At 38.6% G+C, this 21,058-nt stretch overlaps 2 protein-coding genes across 2 annotated transcripts; both read left to right on the forward strand.

Moving 5' to 3' along the window:
* The first annotated feature begins 465 nt into the window (after positions 1-465).
* Positions 466-4,572, forward strand: LOC106172247 (ependymin-related protein 1-like). Its single transcript, XM_086996457.1, has 6 exons — positions 466-803; positions 1,152-1,265; positions 2,179-2,257; positions 2,611-2,772; positions 3,275-3,375; positions 4,199-4,572. Exons 1-6 carry the CDS (start codon positions 639-641, stop codon positions 4,256-4,258), a joined length of 681 nt encoding a protein of 226 aa, XP_086852583.1. The 5' UTR covers positions 466-638; the 3' UTR covers positions 4,259-4,572.
* A 4,238-nt stretch (positions 4,573-8,810) lies between these two features.
* LOC106172259 (uncharacterized) lies at positions 8,811-20,319 on the forward strand. The gene is made up of 3 exons (XM_013552892.2): positions 8,811-8,934; positions 14,909-15,003; positions 19,500-20,319. Exons 2-3 carry the CDS (start codon positions 14,928-14,930, stop codon positions 19,742-19,744), a joined length of 321 nt encoding a protein of 106 aa, XP_013408346.1. The 5' UTR covers positions 8,811-8,934; positions 14,909-14,927; the 3' UTR covers positions 19,745-20,319.
* The last annotated feature ends 739 nt before the right edge of the window (positions 20,320-21,058 follow it).

Raw genomic sequence — 21,058 nt, forward strand, 5'->3', positions numbered from 1 at the left:
GTGGGCGAATATGATGTCACGAGACACGTTTGAAGATAAATGTACGTAAGTGCCCGACGAAAACTACGTTGTGCCGGTTATATATTCGAAGATTTTGAAACTGTTGTATTATACACGTGTGTGTCTGTTTGTAAAACCGCGTTATACCCCCCTCCCCTGCATCTAAGAGGGTGAAACCGTTCTATCTACTGTGTGTGTGTGTGTGTGTGTGTGTGTGTGTGTGTGTGTTTGCGTGTGTGTGTACCGAAGTCAGTAATAGTGTTCGCTGTAATAGACGTGAATGACTCACAAGCCACTTACTGTAACAGCCCCGGTCTACTACTTTTCACGTGGAAGTGCTCAGAATAAATAAGTAAATAAACAAGCACCCTTCTTGCGAAACATTCCTCTGTTATCAAAAGCACATGATGTCATGCTAAAATCAAGGTAAGTCCCATATCAACTGTGCTACATGAGGCAGTGTTTGATAGATTATCTTTGAAGACCTCGAGTGTTTGAACACACAAGTAACGTGAACGTAAGTCAGCACTCTCATATCGCCACTCACACATATATATATAGGGTAACTCGGGCGAAGGTCTCATCAGTTAAGTTATATACTCGAAGCTGAACCATTCCCTGTTTTCCAAGACTCCGGCATGATGATCAAGCTTGTTCTTCTCCTGTGTACTGCAGTCTTCGGTGTGCTAGGCGCTCCAGGACTGACCGAGGCCCCGACGCCATGCTGCACGGCTTCACAGTGGGAGGGGGTGATGCTGGAGGTGGGCGGGTATGCGGCTCAGTCACACGCGGGATTCCTCAAGGTAACTTCGGGCAATTAATGGATTGTATTCTACCCAATTTCTTAACTCTTGAGTGAGATTAGATTTTGTTTATGTAGAAGTCTTAGTATCTTGATGTTTTGCCTTCTACACTACCTTGCCAATATCCATGTTCGGTCGATTCAATTTAAAGAAAACGCAGGAAATCAACCATCTTTATTTGGAAATATTGCATCCACTGTATTTATACACGAATAGTTTTCGCCAAATCTTCACTGCGAACTTTTGACTGTCAACTAAACTTAAGTGGAAACAGATAAAAGGAAGTACACCCATGCAGTCCAGATATGCCCGCTATACAGTTCACTGGCTTTGGACTTTTAATTCCAGGGATCTATAGCTGTCTCTTACGACATGCTAGGCAAGAGGGTGGCCACTGTCTCCCACCTCAACTACTCTGCAGGTGCTCAATCCAATATGAAGGTTATACAGGATTTCAAAGGTGTAAGTATTTAAGGTGCGTTTGAAGTCAATGTTTTTGCCACAAAAACCGGCCATATGCCACCTCATACAGTCTTCAATAGTAAATCTAAGAGAAATACCTAAGGACACAGTTCCATATTACCCGACAAGTGATATTTGAACGTATTTTTCTGTTTGCTTAATGTACTGTATATAAACGGAGCAGACAGGTTAGTCAGATAAGTAGGTTAGATAAGAAGTTCAAATTTACGACCAAAAATTTAAGAAAGGGGTAGTTAAAGCTCTTTTATGGCTGATCGAGTAATTAGTTCTTGGCATGTCGATTTTATTTGAGTCGTATAAGAAACCCTTAGAACTGGGTTTTATTCGTTACTGGGAATCCAAGCTCCACCGGCACTCGGTTCAAATGTACCTTTAAGATAGAAACGGATAGCACAAGTATACAGGGTATTCGGATCCCATTTTCCATCCATACAAAAGGTACTTTTGGAAGATGGTAAGAATTTTCTGGGGTGACAGTTGGTCAACTAACCTTATCAGTTTATTGGAACCATAAATTTAAAACTGGGTCCTTTGTCCTTTCCTAGATCTTAAGTTAATTAAAGAAAAGGTGAACGCTAGTCGTTTGGATGAAGGTAACATTTCAGTCAGTTCTGCAGCTTTCTGCAATCCCCGCATTGACTTCCTCTTGTTTTTGCTATCAAACAGCGTGCAGCACGTTATTTCTTTTTTTTTTTTTTTCATTATTTATCATTTTATTTCTAGCTCCTCACAGTCGGTATAGAACGGAATCATTTAGTACTTAAACATTTCAATTTCATTATTTACATTTGCAAACAGACAAATGCATGTACAGTCCTAATGCATGATGTTCATTTAAGCTGTGTCTAACACTATTTTTGCCTTTTAAAAAACTGTTTCTTACGAACTTCAGGGCATGCAGTATGTCATTATGAACACCACGTGCACCAAATCTGCGCTAAAGGGAGCCATGCCACCGAACTGCATGCCGGGTAACTACGTACTTTATCTACGCTTATATAACGTGTACTTAATGCATTCTTTGATAATTATAAGAACGCGTGCTTTACAGTAAACTGTCATAATGATCGTTACCAATTAGTTATAAATTGGTAACTTGACAAAGGACAGCGTCTGTGACATTTCCGGTCATCTGGCGGTGCCTCCTGGTGAATGAAGATATATTTTGACTTTACAAACGCAAAATGTTATCATAGACCAACCATAGACCATGCAATCACAAGTAAGGTTACATCCGTCAGTATCTTACCAAATCCGCCATATTTGGAATCTCTGTAAAATAATAAAAAGCACAATCAAGTTTACCTGGTCTTTATTTTTGCAGATGACGCAAAGTTTGGAGGTGGGTTTTACTTTGGCAGTCCCAGCAGCCAGCTGCCGTGTCAACGCTGGCTGTATACGTACAATGGTACGACCTTTGATCTTACAGTTACCCAGCAAGACTGTATCCCCGTCATAGAAACTGAATACAGTGGCACTGATGCAGGTACACGCGTTATACACTGCAGACTTTTTAAAAAGTTTATTCACTTAATATGTTTAAAGAGTTTAAAATGCATATCTGAGACGAAATTGTTGGGGGAACTAGTATGGTAAATATGGCGGCGAGGTAATTAACCTCGTGGTGTGTGATGGCAATAACATAGTTGGACAGCTTTTCTGTCACAGAGACAGAATGCAGGGGCAAAAACATTGGATCAGTGTTTGAAGAATAATTCGCATTATCCGTCCCTTAATTCGTATATTCGTTCACGGTTAAATGTAGCCACATTGACCATATGCCGTAGCAATAATCCGACGGTTCAATAGCCCTTATATATATAGAACCTTCAGACCAATGAATCCTTGATTTAAAAAAAAAAAACGATGAAAATGTTACTTTTTTTCGGACCAATGAACCTTCGGACTATTGAGACGCCCCCATATGACCATATATTGGTGAATATAATGGTGAATGTATCGTGAATGTATAACCTCTCTAAATTCAGGAGGCCAAATGACTTCCATAGCCTTCACCTCCATGACGGCCGGAATCAAGGACACCACTGTGTTCAGTCCTCCATCCTTCTGTAACAAGGTGTCCCGCAAGGTAATACACTAACGACATCTACAGTTCCTTAGAATCACTAACTATCGGTCTTAGCCGAACATTTGCAAGTTTTAAGATCGTTGTTTCAGGAAAGGTAGACCTAGGAATGGAAGCCTTGGGTCCCATATGATTAATTCGGGTTAGGATTAGTCGGAGTACTGGGGTTAATATATGGGACGAAAGCAATCTCCACAAAGTAATGGGGAAAGGACTACGGTTCCTAGCGGTCTACCATTCCTTTCATCTCGGACGAGAATTACGTCTTGTGTGTCGTACACACTACGATTCAGGTGTAGGCCTAACCATGCAGTGTGCAATTGGGGCATATTTTTTGTTTTATTTTTATTTTTTACCCCAAATAGCATTTATTGGACGTACCATTATCGAAGGTGTTCATTCCGTTTAAGAGGTAGTGGAAATTAGCTGCGGGAGGGGCAATAGGGGAGGGCGGGGCAATAGGGTGGAGGCTTAATGGGAGTGGGCGGGGCGATGGGGATCAGTGGAGCTATGGGGGAAGGCGGGACGATAGGGTGGGCGGAGCGATAGATGTGGATGGGGCGATGGGAGTGGACGAGATGATAGAGATGGCAGTGACAGAAATGCTGCATTATAATTCGTTCACCGTGTAAACTGCATGCGAAGTTGCAGCCCTTTTGTACATGTTTCGAATTATACAGGTGCATTCCGGGCCTAATTCATGCTCTATAAATAATGTCCATGTATTCATTTGTTGGATCATAGCCAATGTTTTCAAAATGTGCTTGTTTCAAATAGGGAAATCATTATTTAACATTGTTTTATACTTCTAAATTATTTTTCCCAGCACCCTCATCACCAGTTACAGGGCCTTCATCGACACGCTATGAACAGACTGAGGAGATAGACAGACAACAAGGAAATGCGTACCGCGAACCACGAACAATGGATTATAATCCTCCATGATTGGTATTCAAAATTAAAGGTTATTTTTTATCTTATGACACCAAGAAACTGCAAAAGGGGAAAAAAGATTAAACATTAATTACTCAGTTATTCTGTGCAACTTAGTACAGTAAAGAAATTCACACGGTCCAGACTCACTTATCATGTAACACATTTATTAATATCAAATATTCTAGAAATAGTGCACTTAGTAGATTATAATATCAGGATGAAATGCGATATGATAAAGTTTATTAATAAATACTTTTAATTCCATGCCAATTGGTTTGATTTCTATATCAAGAAACTCAACAGCGAAGGAAAAGTGGTATAGTAGAAAACGATACGGTAAACCTCTCTCGAGATATTACATCAGTAAAAATTTACACAAAGTAGCACCACTCTTTACAGTTGTATTGAGTTATAATACAAATAAATAAATAAATAAATAAATAAATAAATAAATAAATAAATATAAAAGTTCCCCTCCGTTTAAAGGTCACGAGAATTACCTCAGTGTTAACACAGCACTCAGCACATCCCAACACAATTTTTAAATTGCTTTAGTTGAGACACACAACTCCAGGCACTCCGCTCCACACGCACACGCTGTGCGATTGCGTTACTACTTTCTGTGCCTCGGCAAATGTACTGCAAAAGCTATCATAAACATAATCTACAAACTTTATTTCGCCCAAATTTGTTTCACAATAAAAAGTTTGACTTCTTTTTCTCTTAATTTTTTCTTTATTGTTTTGACTTTGCTGCTGTCAGCCAAGTTTGCCTTTTTCTTGTCCGAGCGAGTCCCCTGTCCGTTCCCAATTGATTTGTACAGATAGGGCCTAGATTTTGACCCATTTACGCCACGCTAAACCTAACCTATATGAAACTAAAGGGGGGGGGGGTGAATGAATCTAAACCCCGAGTTTCTGTACATCCCCTCCTCCGCCCAACCCCCTCTCTTTCCCGATTTCCTCGTGGACCATCCTCAAAGAATAGCATCCATACACATAAACGGTTCATGGCAGAGCCCATTAAATTGAGGTATGGCCACTTGTGGTGGATAAATTGCCTTCCTGCCGCTACATCGGGAGCTCGTGTTACTGATACATGAGCTGTGCGTTGGAGGGACTAGCACGTTATCTCACCTAAGCCGACCAGGTGAACACAAACCACAGATTCTACATCCTTCTTTCTGTATATAAGGGTTCTCGGTGTTAGGAAAATGAGGGTCTGGGTAACAGAGACGTACGCATGATATAGGCCTACCCAGCGGCGTTGGGCAGAAACACAATGTAATCAACCAACAGAATAGTCCTCATGTTGCAAAGATTGGTAACTTTCATAAGACAGTGTTAAGTACATGTAGATAACCGTTTACAAACAATTTTAAAGGGATAATAACTCTTCGTATGATATCTATATTTTACAATAAAAACATTGTGAATAACTCATAGAAATATAATATATGCTGTTTTACCACAAAAACAGCAGTTATAGCTATTATTCTGATATCTGAGCTTGTCTTTAGACCACGTGACCTCCATTGATGGCTATACTCTGTTAAAATCTCTTAAGAGATTTTAACAAAAAACCAAACTTTTTAGAAAAAAAACAGGGACTTATTTTGAATGTAAAAATGGATTCATTAACCATTGGTTAGTATGAGAAAATTGTTGTTTACTCCAGGAAAATTCATTTTTTGGCCGAAACGAAGAGTTATTATCCCTTTAAGGGGAGTGTTTTTTTTTTTTTTTTGAAAAAAAAAATGGACCTTTTACCATGGAACTTTTATCGTGGATCAAGGTCATGTTTTACCCAGAACAGACCTTTTTCCCGGCAAAATGGGTGCTTCGTTCGCACTCCCTCTTCCCCCCCTCCCATCCCCCACCCCGATTTGACGGGTTCATTGTTTTAATACAGGTAGATTGTAGACATGAATAGTGTGTCTCAGAGGCCAATGTACACTCTGGTCTATTATCAGAATGTCTCTGTCGTAACACAACAGATGTAGTGGACTACCGGTATACGGTAGGTTTATCCTGAACGGAAGTCACGACCAACTCTCGGTCTGAATTTATTTTGTGAAAACCGGCGCCACGCCCTATTTTATGATTTCATCAGCATGTGATTGCCCTGTTGTCAAATCCATAGCGATAACGTTAAAAATACCTTGAAGTGCGTGATATGGAATAGTGCAAACACATAATGAACTGACAACATTTAGTTTCATATTTGCTTCAGCCCTGCAGAGTCATAGTGTAATGTGACTCCAGTTGTTCTTTGAGGTCAAATTTTCCTAGTGATCTAAATAGGACCTATAGAAAAAGGTTAATGGTCCCAAGCAACTGCCATTATTTCTTGGAAATTAGGGCGGAAATTAACTGAGGGAGAGAGTAAAGAACAGCTGCTTATATGCAGCTATTACTTACCTCTCTCGCCCCTTCCAACTCTCTCTTTCTCTCCCTGCCCCTCCCTTCCTCTCCCTATGTCTCTTCCCCCTCCCCTCCCTCTCTCTCTCTCTCTCTCTCTCTGATGTTGCCACACACACACACAGGGGCGGATTCAGAGATATTTTAATTTCTGACAGTCTTCCAAATTATCTTTTTTGATCCATTGTTCATTTTTGACCGTCTTCCGACAGAAAAAATTAGACACCCGTCAATGTAAACTTGAAAATCTGACCGTCTTCCGGAAGACCCAGAAGACGACCTAAATCCGCCCCTGCACACACACACACACACTTGCGCATGCCCTCATTCATTAGAAAACAAACATGCAACTTTTTGGTGGTGGCACCTCTATCACTAATACCCGTTGCTATGTCGATGAAGATGAAATACAAGATACATCAAAGGTGTTAGAACATGGGGTTTGCAGAAACCTCAATATAAACGGAGAAAGTCCAGGTGCAGATTCGGAAAATAATTTGATAAAAATAAACCACATTTAAGCATTTTATGATCTCCGATAATTCATGAGGTTACAGCTATTTTTGGTGGTAATTCAGACGTGAAAATTTCCGGAATGTTGGACAGGTGAAGGCGTGATGGGATTATCGAGTTAATTATCTTGTAAATCCGTTCCTTCCCATCATCTTTCTTATCAGAATTTTAAGGGATACTTATCAGACACCTGACTCTTCTAATTACAGATCTGGTTCAAAGCCGGTGCTTCCTCTTGATTTATACCTCATTTATACTACGGAATCACATTTTTTTCGAATATAAATATAAAGCAAGCATTATCAATATTCCTTAAATATTTATCCGTTACCTCTTGACAGTGCAGTTGTAAGATACACGTAAAAGTAGATTGCTTCTAAAGATGTCAACGTATTTTTCACATCAGTTGATTTGTCACGAATATAGTTATACAGAAAAGTTCTGACCTCACCCTCCCATTAACAAAGGTTCGTATGTGAAGGATTTAGGTCCAGGTTCAACCGAATTTATTTTTCTGTTTATAAGGCTAGTCTTTGCATGTTTTAAGAAATGATTTTTGATATCATAATATCAAACTGAAATTCTTTGCAAAATTATCGATCTTATTTTCTCTTCCAAGATGATCTGCCATAAAAATCTGAAATCCGCATATTAAACCATAACGACATAAACAGATAAACAGGAGTACTACACATGTCTAGTAGTCCTAGCTCCTCAACCATATGCCAGGCGGATATCCTAATTGTTCAGATATGTAGCATTGCAAGGGAAATTTTTGAAAAAAAGAACTTTCTAAAACCGTATCCTTTATTAGAGACTGATAGCCACTGGTTTATGTTAAATGATTGATATGGCGCTTAAGATTATGTTCTTTTGCTTCTTGCTAGCACCTGGGCTCCAAAAATACTGAGAAAAATAAGAGCACCTTCAGATTAACAGATCCGCGGATCAAATATGGCCAACCCACTGAAAAGCTTGCCGCTTACTTCCCGCTTAGACACCGAATGGATTCCGGGGATTGCGCAACAAGCATTCAAGTTGGTCGGCCATATTTGATCCACGGATCTGTTAGTCCGCTGTTCTGAATGCGCTCTTCTTTTGCGTCCCCATTCCGCAACCTCGGCAGTACTAAGTCACAACAGTCGAAAACAAAAGAAAAAGGTGATGTCGGAGGCAATCCAGAGTGCTTGTATCATTTCAGGGGAATACCTAATTGTATGTCAGTGACACTATAAAATATATATTCCTCAAAATTGCAAAATGACCAGATGCAATTTAAGACAGCGAAATTAAACGCAATGATGTGGAGAAGAAGTAAATTTATTACAGACGAAAAGATTTGAAAATGTTTTATACAAAATATTTTTTATGTGTTTAATTGATCAGTAATTTACTTTGTAGAACTTTTATATTTTTCAATTGTTCTTTCACAGGTTTTAGTCTCTCATAACTCTTAGTTGGGTGGGTTTTATTTTCATTGTGGTACGTTAAGAAAACCTATTACTTCAGGGAAAATACCAAATTGTATGGCAGCCTACATGTTGAAGTATGACGTCACTGTTGTTACATGACGTCACTAAAAGTTCCACCTGGCTCTAAGAAGCAGGCTATCCTTATAATGTAGATGCTGGAAGCTGAGCGGCACGTAGTCGTCTCAGCAAAGCGGGAGTCCAGGTAGCGCAGCGTAGTACAGGTAAGTGGAGCCCCGCCTTAGTCTTCTAGTTACTCAAGACAGTATTTGTACGGTGGAGGGAAGCAAAAAAGGTTATTGAAGAAAACATGTTCTTTTTGACACGGAAAGTGAAGGTTACTATTTCTACGTCAAAGAAATATCAAAGGTTGAAAATCAGATACTTTTCTCTGCGTTATGGAAAATGTTAGGTCGAATGTTGTTGAAAAGACAAATTTTAGAAGCTCGAGAAAATAGCAAAGGTTGTGTAAGAATGTTAGATCAATTTACCTCAATTATCGTGGAAATTTACAGGGCAAGTGTCGAACTCGTGAATGAAGACATGAGTTGCCCAGTAGCAACTTTAGTGAAGCATGAACTTATGTCGATTTCAGCTAGGTTTTAATCTTCGCCTGTGGTTTCTCTGGAGCTCCTGTCTCGATTATCTCATGGTTGAAGATCGTAAAGTAAAATTATAGAATATAATGTAAAATGTGGAAAAGCGCTGGAGTATTGAAAAAAAATGCGTATCAATTTTTAGTAACGGACAAGCCAGCCGACAAGCAAATTGCTTGAATGTAAAATTTACAGCTTGCATAATACAACATACGGCAAAACATACGGTGAACAAACATAGACCAGAAACTAAATCATGTCCATATATTGAGAAAACAGCACATGGAGTAATAAACATGGAGTCCGATGAAATCGCGGGAAAAAAGTGCGTGTGTATAAATATTCACATAATATTCACATATTTACACATTCGAATTTCGCCCCAGAAATACATAGAACAGTCATTCACTGCCGCATATTTATAAACAGGCAAATAGATTCTTTGTGTCTCCTAGACTGAAGATGAAAATTGTATCAACATGAAAAACAGTTATTGCCGGAGGTAGTTAACTCAAAGTCCAGATGTCTTAAAGTTGAATATGCCAAAATTGTCGTCGAGGAAACAAGAATTTCAAATGATGAAAATATATAATTTTTTTAAAAACAATCTGAAGACCGTTAATTAATTAAAATGATATGATTTTTAAAAATTAACAGACAAGGCAGACTGTCAAAATACTGCAGTTGCCTATGGTACACTTGAATCATATCTGAAGAGCACACTGCTTAGTAAAAAGAAAAAAAAAACTTTCAAAGTATTTAATCATAGTATTTCGTGCTTCTTGTGCTGATAAATATTTGGCTGGGACGATAAAATATTTAGATCAAGTGATACTGATACACAGAGCTTTATCCAGTAGGCAGAGATCCCTAACATTTATCAGGCCTGGAGTGGCGAATGGCCTCTTGGCTCTCGGAAAAGCGTTAATCTAAGTTGTAAATCTTCGTTTACAATACGTCTGGAAGGCTAAAGAGGGGCATCTGTCTCGTCCGTCTTACTAAGTTTGTAAAATTACCGAGAACGAGAGAACGCCGTTTATCTCATTTAATTTGACTGGGGTTGCAAATCCCATCACGGGCTCCGTGCTGGAGGCGCGCTCACACGCGGGACTGAACTGTGCTTACATAACCTTGGCTGTGAACGGTGCCGCGGCACATGTCAAGCAGTGGCGTAAACCTAAACTTAGTCATATCGCCTGTGTTCAATTTTACTTCAAATATGCCGCTGACATTTTTAGTGGAGAAAGGCACCGGTCTGGTTCTTCCGAAAGTCGTGCTTGGAAATCCCTATGAGGCAAATTCAAATGGAATTTCTGATTATTTACTTTTACGTATCCGCATATAGCACTTGGAGTTGTCCCACTTAGGGAGCGCTCAGAAAAAGGTTTTCGAAAACAGAGCGACTACGTCACCCCTACTTCAAAAAGTTATATACCCCCTAGTCTGCCGTAAATTTGATTGGCTCTCTCTTTCCTCTGGGCTAGTAATCTGGGAATGGCGATTCCAACGCGTGGATCAGCTAAATATCAGCGCAGTAATTATGAATGGGTTTCTTTAGGGAGTTTAGATGCGAGTAGCGTGTAGAAAGTTCACATTGTTGAAGACCCGCAAATGCTTGAAGGCAGTAGCTATACTCATCTGGGGTATAAATGTCACCCATGAAGCGCACATCGTAATGTGGTGTGCCAACGGCACAGGCAATTGCAATAAAAGTGAAAAAAAAATCATCGTAGTCGCGGCTACATATATTGTGACTATTTGAGGTGAGAGTAGCATGGCTGAGAATTGCCGAAACAGCTAGGACCTACAGGTAGACAAGCGTGCGCAGTTCCAATTTATCGTACTGATCAGCTGCATGTTCACAAAAGTTTCTCTACGTAAATCAGCAAGTCTTTCTCCAAGTTAACTGGGTTTTTTTGGCCAGTGACAAAAAACCACGCTTCCTTGTAAGAATACATCGTCCAATTTGTCTCCAGTCAGAAACCTACTACTTAGCCCATTTTGCACCTCGTATGCTAATATGGTAGCAGCACACTGTTCGTAATGGGTACTTGGTAATAAGCATTATATCCTGACATACCATGGCAGTTCAGTGTTTTTGGAGTCGAGTTTTGAGGATTAAGAATACCCCTGATACGTGCTCTCTTTGATCGTTTAAGGACAAGTTGGTCTCAAAAACATTCTTCAGACCGAGGAGCATGTAGATATTGATGATTTGTTCACTGAAGGGTTAATTAGGGTTGTCTGGATGAAGTTCTGTTGGCAGTAAGAGAACAAACAGTGCGTGCTGCCAAATACAGTCACGATTACCTTTGATTTTTCTAAATACTGGTACATGTATCGGTATCTGTTAAAACATGCACATGGCCGTGTTTCCAAAAATAAGACAGGAGACAAAGAAAGAAAAGCAAAAAAGTGGAAGTTAATGTGTGGCAGTATTATCATAAAACATGTTTTTAAAAACTGGCTCAGTTCAATCATTACGACTTCTAGAAGAAGTTCTTGGAAACAGATAGCCATAAATAAATATAAGCAATTCAAATAACATAAGATATAAAATCAAAAGATCTCACATATAATTTTCTATACACCAGTAGGCCTACATAGCGAATCATCCGTTGATTCGCTTCCAAGTAACAGGTGATATGTTTATAGTACGGAAATGCTGTACTCTTATCAAAGCCGAAAACAGCCACCGAAGAAGTGGTATACCATGTACCGCCAAATGGAAATCCGGTGGATTGTTTTTTTTCGATATTTAATGTTATTTATCTTTGTCAAATTGACCATGCGCCAAATTTGGTGCACGCAAAAAATTGGATAAAGACAAGGCATGTATTGTTTTGAAATATAGAAACATCAGTTTTAACTTGGTGTTACCAAACTTTTGTCCACCTGTGTAGCTTGAAACGCGGCGTTGCATCATGTAACGGACGTCCATCAAGAACAGGTAACGCTTCATCGTCGGTCTGTCTTATCGTGCGTCTTATCTCAGACACCCTGGGGTTAAGGTTAAGGAAAGACTAGGGATTTATCCTTATTATCAGAAGTTTGATAATAACAGAGGTTTAGTTTTATGTAATAGCTGGAACACGGGGCGGCCATTGGGCGCCTTTCGCCATCCATTTCATTCTTTTTGAATAATGTTTACAGTTCGTTTCTGAAGGATGTCTTAAATAGAAAACCACGCAAAAACCATGCCTGCATACTTTCATAGACTGCAGCTTGCCTCAGCCACGGCACCATTCCATAATATGTAAACTATGAAACACCTTGAAAAAAGACAGATGGATGGGCGTACATCGGTGCCAAAATGTTATTTATTTATATCTCAGATGGTTTATTCTGCACTGGTGATGATGATGTTGTAGCAGAGGAAGAGTCATAAGGTTGCTTATGTTGTGTTGTTTTGAAGGTTTACCATGGTTTCGTTTTGTGTATATGTACCATTGCATTAGGTTTGACACACACCCGGTAACCGATATTTTCTCTGATATGTTTATGAATTCACACGTGGCACACTGGCGACTACATGTATGTTAAATTGCCATCTTGCGTGATCTGATTCAAACAGTTCAATTGGATTTTGGATTTGAAAAATAAATCGTCATTCAACTGTCTTTTATTAAATGCATGAAACTAGGGAAATACTGATACCTGTGAGTTCCGGCTTAAACGCTCGCTTTTGCTTGGAATGATCACTATACATCTATTCAAATGCTTATTCACAGCACACATTAAAGCACTAGTGTGAACTGAAATTCAGCAGATCAGATTTTCACAAAACACAAAAATCATTGGCTCCCCGGTATGCATTGCTGTACAATTTATCGAATGCAAACTAAGCCGCTTTCTTATACACGTACCAGGCTGCCGGGTTCTGTTTCCAAATTCAAAGAAACGCGTGTGTGGAAGAGTCGGGACCTTTCCTCCCATGTACTCTGCGGCTGTCTACAAACGCTGTTCAAACACTGATGTTTTCTGCCAAAATTACCAGAATCTAAAGTTAATAAAAAACCAACTGCGAAGTTCACCGGGTGCTTGTTCACCTGGTCCTTCTTTATACTATTACTGACACTTATGCGCTTGTTAGGGTCCTCATATTAGCTTTATAATGGCCCCGAATCCGTATACGTGTACATTGCAGGGGTTATACATCATTTGCTCCAAAGGAATCTGGCTTAAGGGCCCGTGCTGAGTATTGATGAGCTATATATTTTAGTTTCTGGAAGAGCTGCTTAGAAAAATGATTGATGCGGTTCCCTGGGTCATCAAAGAAAAATCAACTCTTATGATAATTCGAAGATATAGATCGATTGGCTTGGCATGTTCTAACCTATTGGCTTTTTATTTTGTCCGTCAGTATCAAAATGTTACTCTATTTTCAGAAACTTTTTGACTTTAAGCTAATGTTTGTTTTCTGGGGAGTGAGGCTATTTGTTTTAGTATACCTTTTGATGTTTTCGGTGCCCATGGTTATTGCGATTTTCATGCAATCAAGCTTCACTTAAGATCATACAAGCTCCCGCTGTTGGCGACGAAACCGGACCCTGCGTCCCTCTGTGTTGGCGTGCTGGTGGCGCGTGTTTCGGCCATTCGGAAGGCGTAATCTTTTTAGCAGCATTCAAAAATATCCGTTGCCTGCTGTGATGTAGTAACAGTGTCCGTAAGGTGGAACGTGCCATAGATTTTGGGTTTGACCACTTCTACATAACCATGTACGTAAAAAAATGCATTTATCCGATTTATAATATCTTGACCGCTGGCCATTCGATGCCGGAGATGATAAACCCCAGCCAGACATAGGCAACAGATGTCCTATGGTAAAGATAACTGTGGCACGTACATCGAGGTGTTTGCGAAGCAGTAGGAAATCAGTTTTTTGTAATCAATTGGAGTCCTGCTTTTCAGAACGGCATCGCTAACCTATTTTCGCTTGGGTTCAAATACTAGGTGAAATTGCTGGCAAGGATCTTGAATGTGGGATATAATTTGACAAATTTGCAAATTTGCTGGAGCAAAAACAAAACTTTATTAGGTGAATGAACCGCTTATTGGGCACTGCATGTCAAAGTCTCTTGGGTCGAAAATGTTTAACATGACCCAAGACGAATTAGCCGTATTCAATATTGCATGTTTTACGGAAAGCGTTAATGTCTCACGTTTTATAATAAGTTAACCAAATTTAAGTACACTTTTACGTTTAATACATAATAAAGTTAAGTCTTTAAGCAGGTCTCGGGCATCCAAGAGATTTGGCTGGATCCTTATTAATTTAGAACTGATGTGATAAGCAAGTTGAGCATGGTATTCCTATTTTATTATCTTTTAGGGATCGTATATTAGAAAATTTTAAAATCACATGCCATCTCCTTGTACAAGGGAAATGTCATTAAGACCATGCTTCTTTACCAATAATTATAACGGAGGTTGTTAAAAGTCTATATGTTTACCAGCAATTTAAGCCTTAGCGTGAATCATATAACACTTCACAAATTAACTTCCATACCTGGAAGCCAACCCATTAACCCACGTGTTATGACTCATAAACGAAGTTAGTGAGTTAGAAAACCATTAAGAACATTTCGCTTTTTTCTTTCAGCATTTCCTAAATAGTCAGTATGGAGTTGATGGATTATTTGGATGAATCGAAATGGGAGAGAGTGCCCAACGTGAACAGTGAGGACAAACCGGCAGGTAGGACCTAATATATACACATATAGAGTTTCACTAAACTAATGACTCATTTCACGAAAGAATTTTAAGCATTTTACTGACCAACTTAGTATAACCCTTAACGGCTTTATGTATTCCACTTAATGATCTATATTTCGTGTCTTTTTGACCAATGGTGCTTTTTACATTTACCAAATTCTCCTATTTACATGAACAATCTTTCATGCGCCATTGCTAGATTTACAACATCCTATTTTCAAACCAATTTACAGTAGTTCTTCCTAACGTAACTACAATAATGGACAATTACAATACACAAAAAACAATCGAATTTCCAAACATTTATCACCGTTATGTTCATTGAGTGCCATCCAATTCATTCAGTAAATAAATATATGTAAATATACATGTATGTACAGTGGGGGTGATATTTTGGCATTTCATCATCCTCTGGTACGATATTTCATCTATTTGAAAGCATTACTTACACCGACGTTCCAGCATGCCTCTAACGCTGTGCTGAGTTGATAATAGGTAAAGTACCTGTAGCAAAATTATGTACAAATATAGGAGGGTTTTATTACACAGTGATGAACACAATGAAAGTGCCCAACTGTTGCGTTTACAGTTTAAAAGGTGGTTCATTGCTGACATATAGAATGCCAACTGAATGGTATTTTGGTATATTTCTATCCACACCCTGTCAAAGCTGTCATCTCGCACTGATGTATCCAGATCTGATTGAAAAAGTATGGTTATGTTAAACAACACTGGCATGGTGTTGTGTTAAGCAATTTTAATTGGGTTTATCGAAACCGCTTAAAATAGCTGACCCATCCCTCTACAGCTGAGCTGCTTTATGTTGGATAACCGGAATATTAGACATACACATCACAAAAAACCAAGCTTTCGACTCTCAGTCAATTTACTTTGTATACATTAAGTAGGCACCGTGTTCCTCAACCACCTGCTTTGATGTTAATATAGATTATCTCTTAATTTCGTAACACGGACGTTTATATAACCAAGTGGAGGAAACATTTACAAGCGTCCTACCTGGTTAAGATTAAAGTAAGATTGTTGTATCTGCGCAGTTCAAATAAATACTGGACAAGAAGGTTAGGTGTATAAACAGGGTGATGTATAAATATATCTATCAATTATTTACACGCGGTTTCAATTCCGAATTATGGCATTACCGTTAAAATAGTTTGGCTTCATGATGTAAAGTGTGCCAAAATATGTGTTAGGTCGATCTTGTTTAATAAGATTATCTGAAGTATCTTAAGTAATTGAAATTACAAAGATATATTAAACGTTTATTCATTAAAGTTAAACTATTAATATATCTATATCGTGCACGTTAGCATAGCTGATCAATTTTTAACTCGAATTATCAAACAATTGCCATATGAAACGGATCATATCCTTCAGTTTTATCTAAAACTGACGTGAGCATCGTTTGACTCGAAACAAACAACAAACTATCTTCCCAAATTGCCCAAAATGTATTAAATTGATTCTTATCAAAGACTGGTTTGTTACAATTTCTTTTAATACCTTGCTGAAATAAATATTTCAGTGCAATAGGCATAAATATCAGGCAATAATCTGCTTCCTCTATTTCGTCTCAAGAAAAGTAATTCGTTTGAAAGCGCAGTAGTAGTAGTACGATTTATTTCGTCTCAAGAAAAGTAATTCGTTTGAAAGCGCAGTAGTAGTAGTACGATTTACAACGTAATTAAATCAACGGAAACGACTAGAGTATGGCGTTCCAAACTTAATTTGATTAAATACCGCTTCAGGTGTAAAAGGCCTGTAAGTGCTATTTTCTTATCATTGCCTTACTCTATTTAATTTCACTGGTGGATCTGTTTGCCCGATCATATCGCAAAACGGTATGCAAAGCGATAAATAACATAGCTTTGGCGTCCATAAAGGTTCTAACAAAACCGACAGAAACCCCAAGAATTCACGGCGCGAAGGAATAGGTAGGAGTTGTGTTCGCAGCGTAAGCTGTGCGTCGCACCCCTGCAGGTAACGAGAGCCCTCTTCAATCGGCACGTGCCAGCCCCTGCTTCTACAGTTCCGTTCCTTGTTATATATACGGCGGCCTAAGCTTTATGTCGTGGTAGACGCGTATACCCTAGCTGACATCTGAGGATTATATTTGTGATTATGGGGATGGTTTTAGTCATAGATTAAAGGAAAAATGACGGTTCCTTTACTGGAAGCCTTGGTAGCATCGTGGAAGGCAGGTGTGAGAGCTGTGCAGAATGCTTGGGTTAGGATGAGCGCTTGAAGAAGGCATTCAAACTATGCCTAATTAGTGGTTGTTTAAGGCCTCGGTTACGTTTTGGCAGCTACGGAATATATGTACATTTCAATTTTTGTTAACCCTTATATCTTTGCAAATACTTGCCCTAAAAAGGTATGAGGAAGTAAAGATTGTTGTTTGGCCCCTTTTCAGAAACGAAACAGTGTCCAGAATTATTCAGACATGAAGAAAACAAATACTTTGTTTGTGAATCTTAATTCCTGAATATACTAAACAAAAGAACAAATAGAATGTTCCTTAAACCGTTTTTTTTCTTTTCTCTAGACGAGAGTATTAGGGTATAAATATTTCAATTACCTAGGGTTACCGATACAAAATGGGACCATACGCAGAAAGCAATCTGAAAACGGTTTTGAATTTAATTTAGACGACCTCATTGCTAGGAGCTAAGGCTGCTATTTTCTTTTGATTATTATCAAAGGCTTCGATCGAAACCTTTCAAAAACGTCGAAGCAATCCAATCAAACGACCCAGTTCGACATACAGTGGTCGTAAAAATATACAAACTTTGCGTAAAACACACCATGCGGTTTCATTATGTTATCCGGAAGACAGCTATATTGCGTACACTTAAAGTCATCACATGTGGAGGGGTGTAGTAATGTTGTAGCTACTGTCGGCATATGTATTTCAGTCTCCGTAAATCTGTTAAATCAGTTGATCAGATTAATTAATTAAATAAGTTAATAACACAGGTAGTTTAATTGCAGCAACGCCTTGCGGAATTATTTACAAATTTACGCATGAAAACTTTAAAGTAAAAAAAAAATACAAAAACAATTTAAAAGTAAAAACAACCAAAAAATAAATAAATAAAATAAAATAAATAATAATAAAAAAACCATCTCTAAATGCAAACAGTATATCTATCAGTATATCTACGTTCCCAAATCTATTACCTGGTCCACGTCAAGAAACAGATAAGATGTTGGATATACGTAAGGAAGGGAGCTAGAGGCGTGAGGCGTCGGATGTCTAAATTTGCCAGGCAATTAACTGGAAATATGTCTGCTTGTCACGTAAGTACATAACGAGGGACAGGTGTGAAAGTGTTGCACCGTAGGTGAGACTGAAATAACATTATCCAGTGTTCTCAACAACAAACCTCGGCTGGGACGCACAGCTTTGTACACTGTAGCAAGCAAGACATACACGCCTTTCGACTATATGATATTGTTGTAGTTCATATATTTTCCTATAATAATAATAATTATAATAATAATATGAAGCAGCAGCAACAACAATCAATAGATACAGGAGTAAAAAAATAAAAAAACCATGAAAAGCAAGGGGAAAACTTCTTTTTACAGACTAATTGCAGCAAAACTAAGTTATCCGACAGATTAAAAGAAAAAAAGGTCTCCCTACAAAACAGCCATGCACTTGTTCACGAGACGGAAATTAACATGTTTTTGTGTGTCGGCTAACAACACAGAGGAATTCATTCACTGTGCATCTCCACACCAAAAAAAAAAAAAAAAAAAAACAAACTTGTTTAACTTTATTTCACCCTCTTTTCCGTTCTATTTCTACTTCTTTAGCCACTCGCATTGTCTATTAACGAAGTTGAATCTTTTGCCTTGTGTGTGTGTGTTTGAGAGAGAGAGAGAGAGAGAGAGAGATTAAGCTAATAACGGCGTGTTTTGTCTACACACCTGTCGTACATATAATTTTGTGTTAATGGAGATGAGAGAAACGTTCCTATGTACAGGGGGTATGTACCTGTCAAAACATATATAATCCCGAAGATGTTCCCTTATATGATGTGCCTGTATCTTATCTTCTACTCCCCATTGCTGTGCAGTGCTTGTTATTATACATCTGAATTTCTTTTTAAGCCAATCAATGTACACATATTAGTAATTTTCAGATGAACCAGATTCGTAAAATAACCAACAATATTTTAGATTGGGTTAAGTGTAAATAATGAAAATAAATAAATAAAAAATCAGATATTTTCAATGATAGTAATAGTGAAATAAATTGCATATTTATGAGTTCATGGTCGCTAGGGGTTTTAGATTTTAAATGATATGAACTTGTCGCATGTACTCATCATTTTTTATTGTCAACATGATTTGACCAAATACTTAAAAGCAGCACGAGGTGCGTCATCAAATGTCGTTTAAGTTCTACATATTTACCAAAATACTTCTCATCATATTGTTTGTTTTTTCAGACTTCAAAAAGTATCACGTGATGTCGCACAAGCCCACGTCACCGGGAGTATGGTCCTACGCAGTAGCAGAATTCGACACCGGCGCGTCTTGCCAGGTTCAATTATTAGGAGCGCTACCTGACGTCAATCCAAAACACGATCCACTGAGAGGGGTTGGTAACGTTGGCATGAAACTCGGAGGCGCAGACGGGTGCCAAGTTATAGGACTTCTTGCCTACGATGATTGTGTCCAATACAAGGGTTGATATGTGTCTCATATTGGGAACCACACATTATTTTCTTTCACTGGGACTAAAAAAACCTAACCCAATTGACGTATGTACATGATCGACCCCAAGCCCCTTCTAACCTTCCCGTGGAACGGAACTTTTCAGTTCGGTTGTGTCACTTTGCCACTGGAAACGTGACTTGACAGTGGCGGAATTCGATGCAGGTGGCGGTTGGTCTGTTTGTTATTGTTTGAAATGAGAGCCTCACTGGATATACCAGTATGAGAGGGAATGGCTAACAAAAATTACGTTCTTTTGTCAATATTTAAGAAACAATCTTGAAGACAAGACAGTATTCATGGCCGACTATGGAATATATATAAATACATATCGTCATCCTTGTACAAACCTCGCTCCTCGCATTCACGTTTTTATTATTATGACGTAATATGGATATATTATTGATATTTTGGCGTTATACCGACATATATAATCCGTTAATATAATTTAATGACGTAAAGTAGACAACGTCAGGGTTTTGACGACGTCATACCACCATCCTGTTCACCAGTGTTATCTCACACCACAGTGAATAAATTTATTTGATTGAAGTTGGTTTTTAATGGTATGCCTTGCTGATACCGTGCAATGTTTCGTTTTCATCTCATATATATATATATATATATATATATATATATATATATATATATATATATATATATATATATTCAGGGAAAAGTTTTTTCCCGAGAATCGGCGGATTGCCAACCTCTTGTGAGCAAAAAATATAATTGGCCTAGGTGTTTCCATTGAGTCTATAGCCATATTTTCCGACCTTTTCACCAAATGACAGTGTCATCCCTGCATATGTTGGTCACCCTGAGTTTGGATAATTTCAGAGGACACTGGAAACTCGCCACTATTGCCCGCTTGCACTATTGCCCGATTATAATAACAACCTGAGTTTCCGAAGTCGCTAGAAATTCACACATGTAATTCAGCATCCATGTACTTCTGAGTTTCCAGCTGTGACAATAAAGGTGAGTTTCCAGGGATCGGGAGCGATTTTGGCTGACATTTGCCGCTAAACGTTCATCTTTAGTACACTTCTGTTTGGACGTCTTCGATCTGGTCTTTGCAGGTCAATACCTTATGCTGCTGTCCCACGCCGTGTGTCACATACCGCGACTATGTACAAATATATAGACTGGACATTGTCAATACTGGCAACAATGTCAACATCTGCAATATTTACGGAAGCTGGACATATATCTGAAGAAACTTGATTGTGTAGAAATAGTTCTGGCGCAGACACATTAAGCATTCGATTTGCCGAAATTATTGTTTTCC

This window comes from Lingula anatina, chromosome 10 (assembly GCF_051362555.1).
Source record: "Lingula anatina isolate TDL-2025a chromosome 10, LinAna3.0, whole genome shotgun sequence".
NCBI lineage: Eukaryota > Metazoa > Brachiopoda > Lingulata > Lingulida > Lingulidae > Lingula > Lingula anatina.

What these genes read in the sequence shown, in the direction of transcription:
- LOC106172247 (XM_086996457.1), top strand. Translation starts at nt 639, where the DNA reads ATGATGATCAAGCTTGTTCTTCTCCTGTGTACTGCAGTCTTCGGTGTG. An exon ending in TTATACAGGATTTCAAAGGT is followed by an intron (nt 1,266 to 2,178) that starts GTAAGTATTTAA and finishes TACGAACTTCAG; the next exon opens with GGCATGCAGTATGTCATTAT. An exon ending in GCCACCGAACTGCATGCCGG is followed by an intron (nt 2,258 to 2,610) that starts GTAACTACGTAC and finishes TTATTTTTGCAG; the next exon opens with ATGACGCAAAGTTTGGAGGT.
- LOC106172259 (XM_013552892.2), top strand. Translation starts at nt 14,928, where the DNA reads ATGGAGTTGATGGATTATTTGGATGAATCGAAATGGGAGAGAGTGCCC. An exon ending in CAGTGAGGACAAACCGGCAG is followed by an intron (nt 15,004 to 19,499) that starts GTAGGACCTAAT and finishes TTGTTTTTTCAG; the next exon opens with ACTTCAAAAAGTATCACGTG.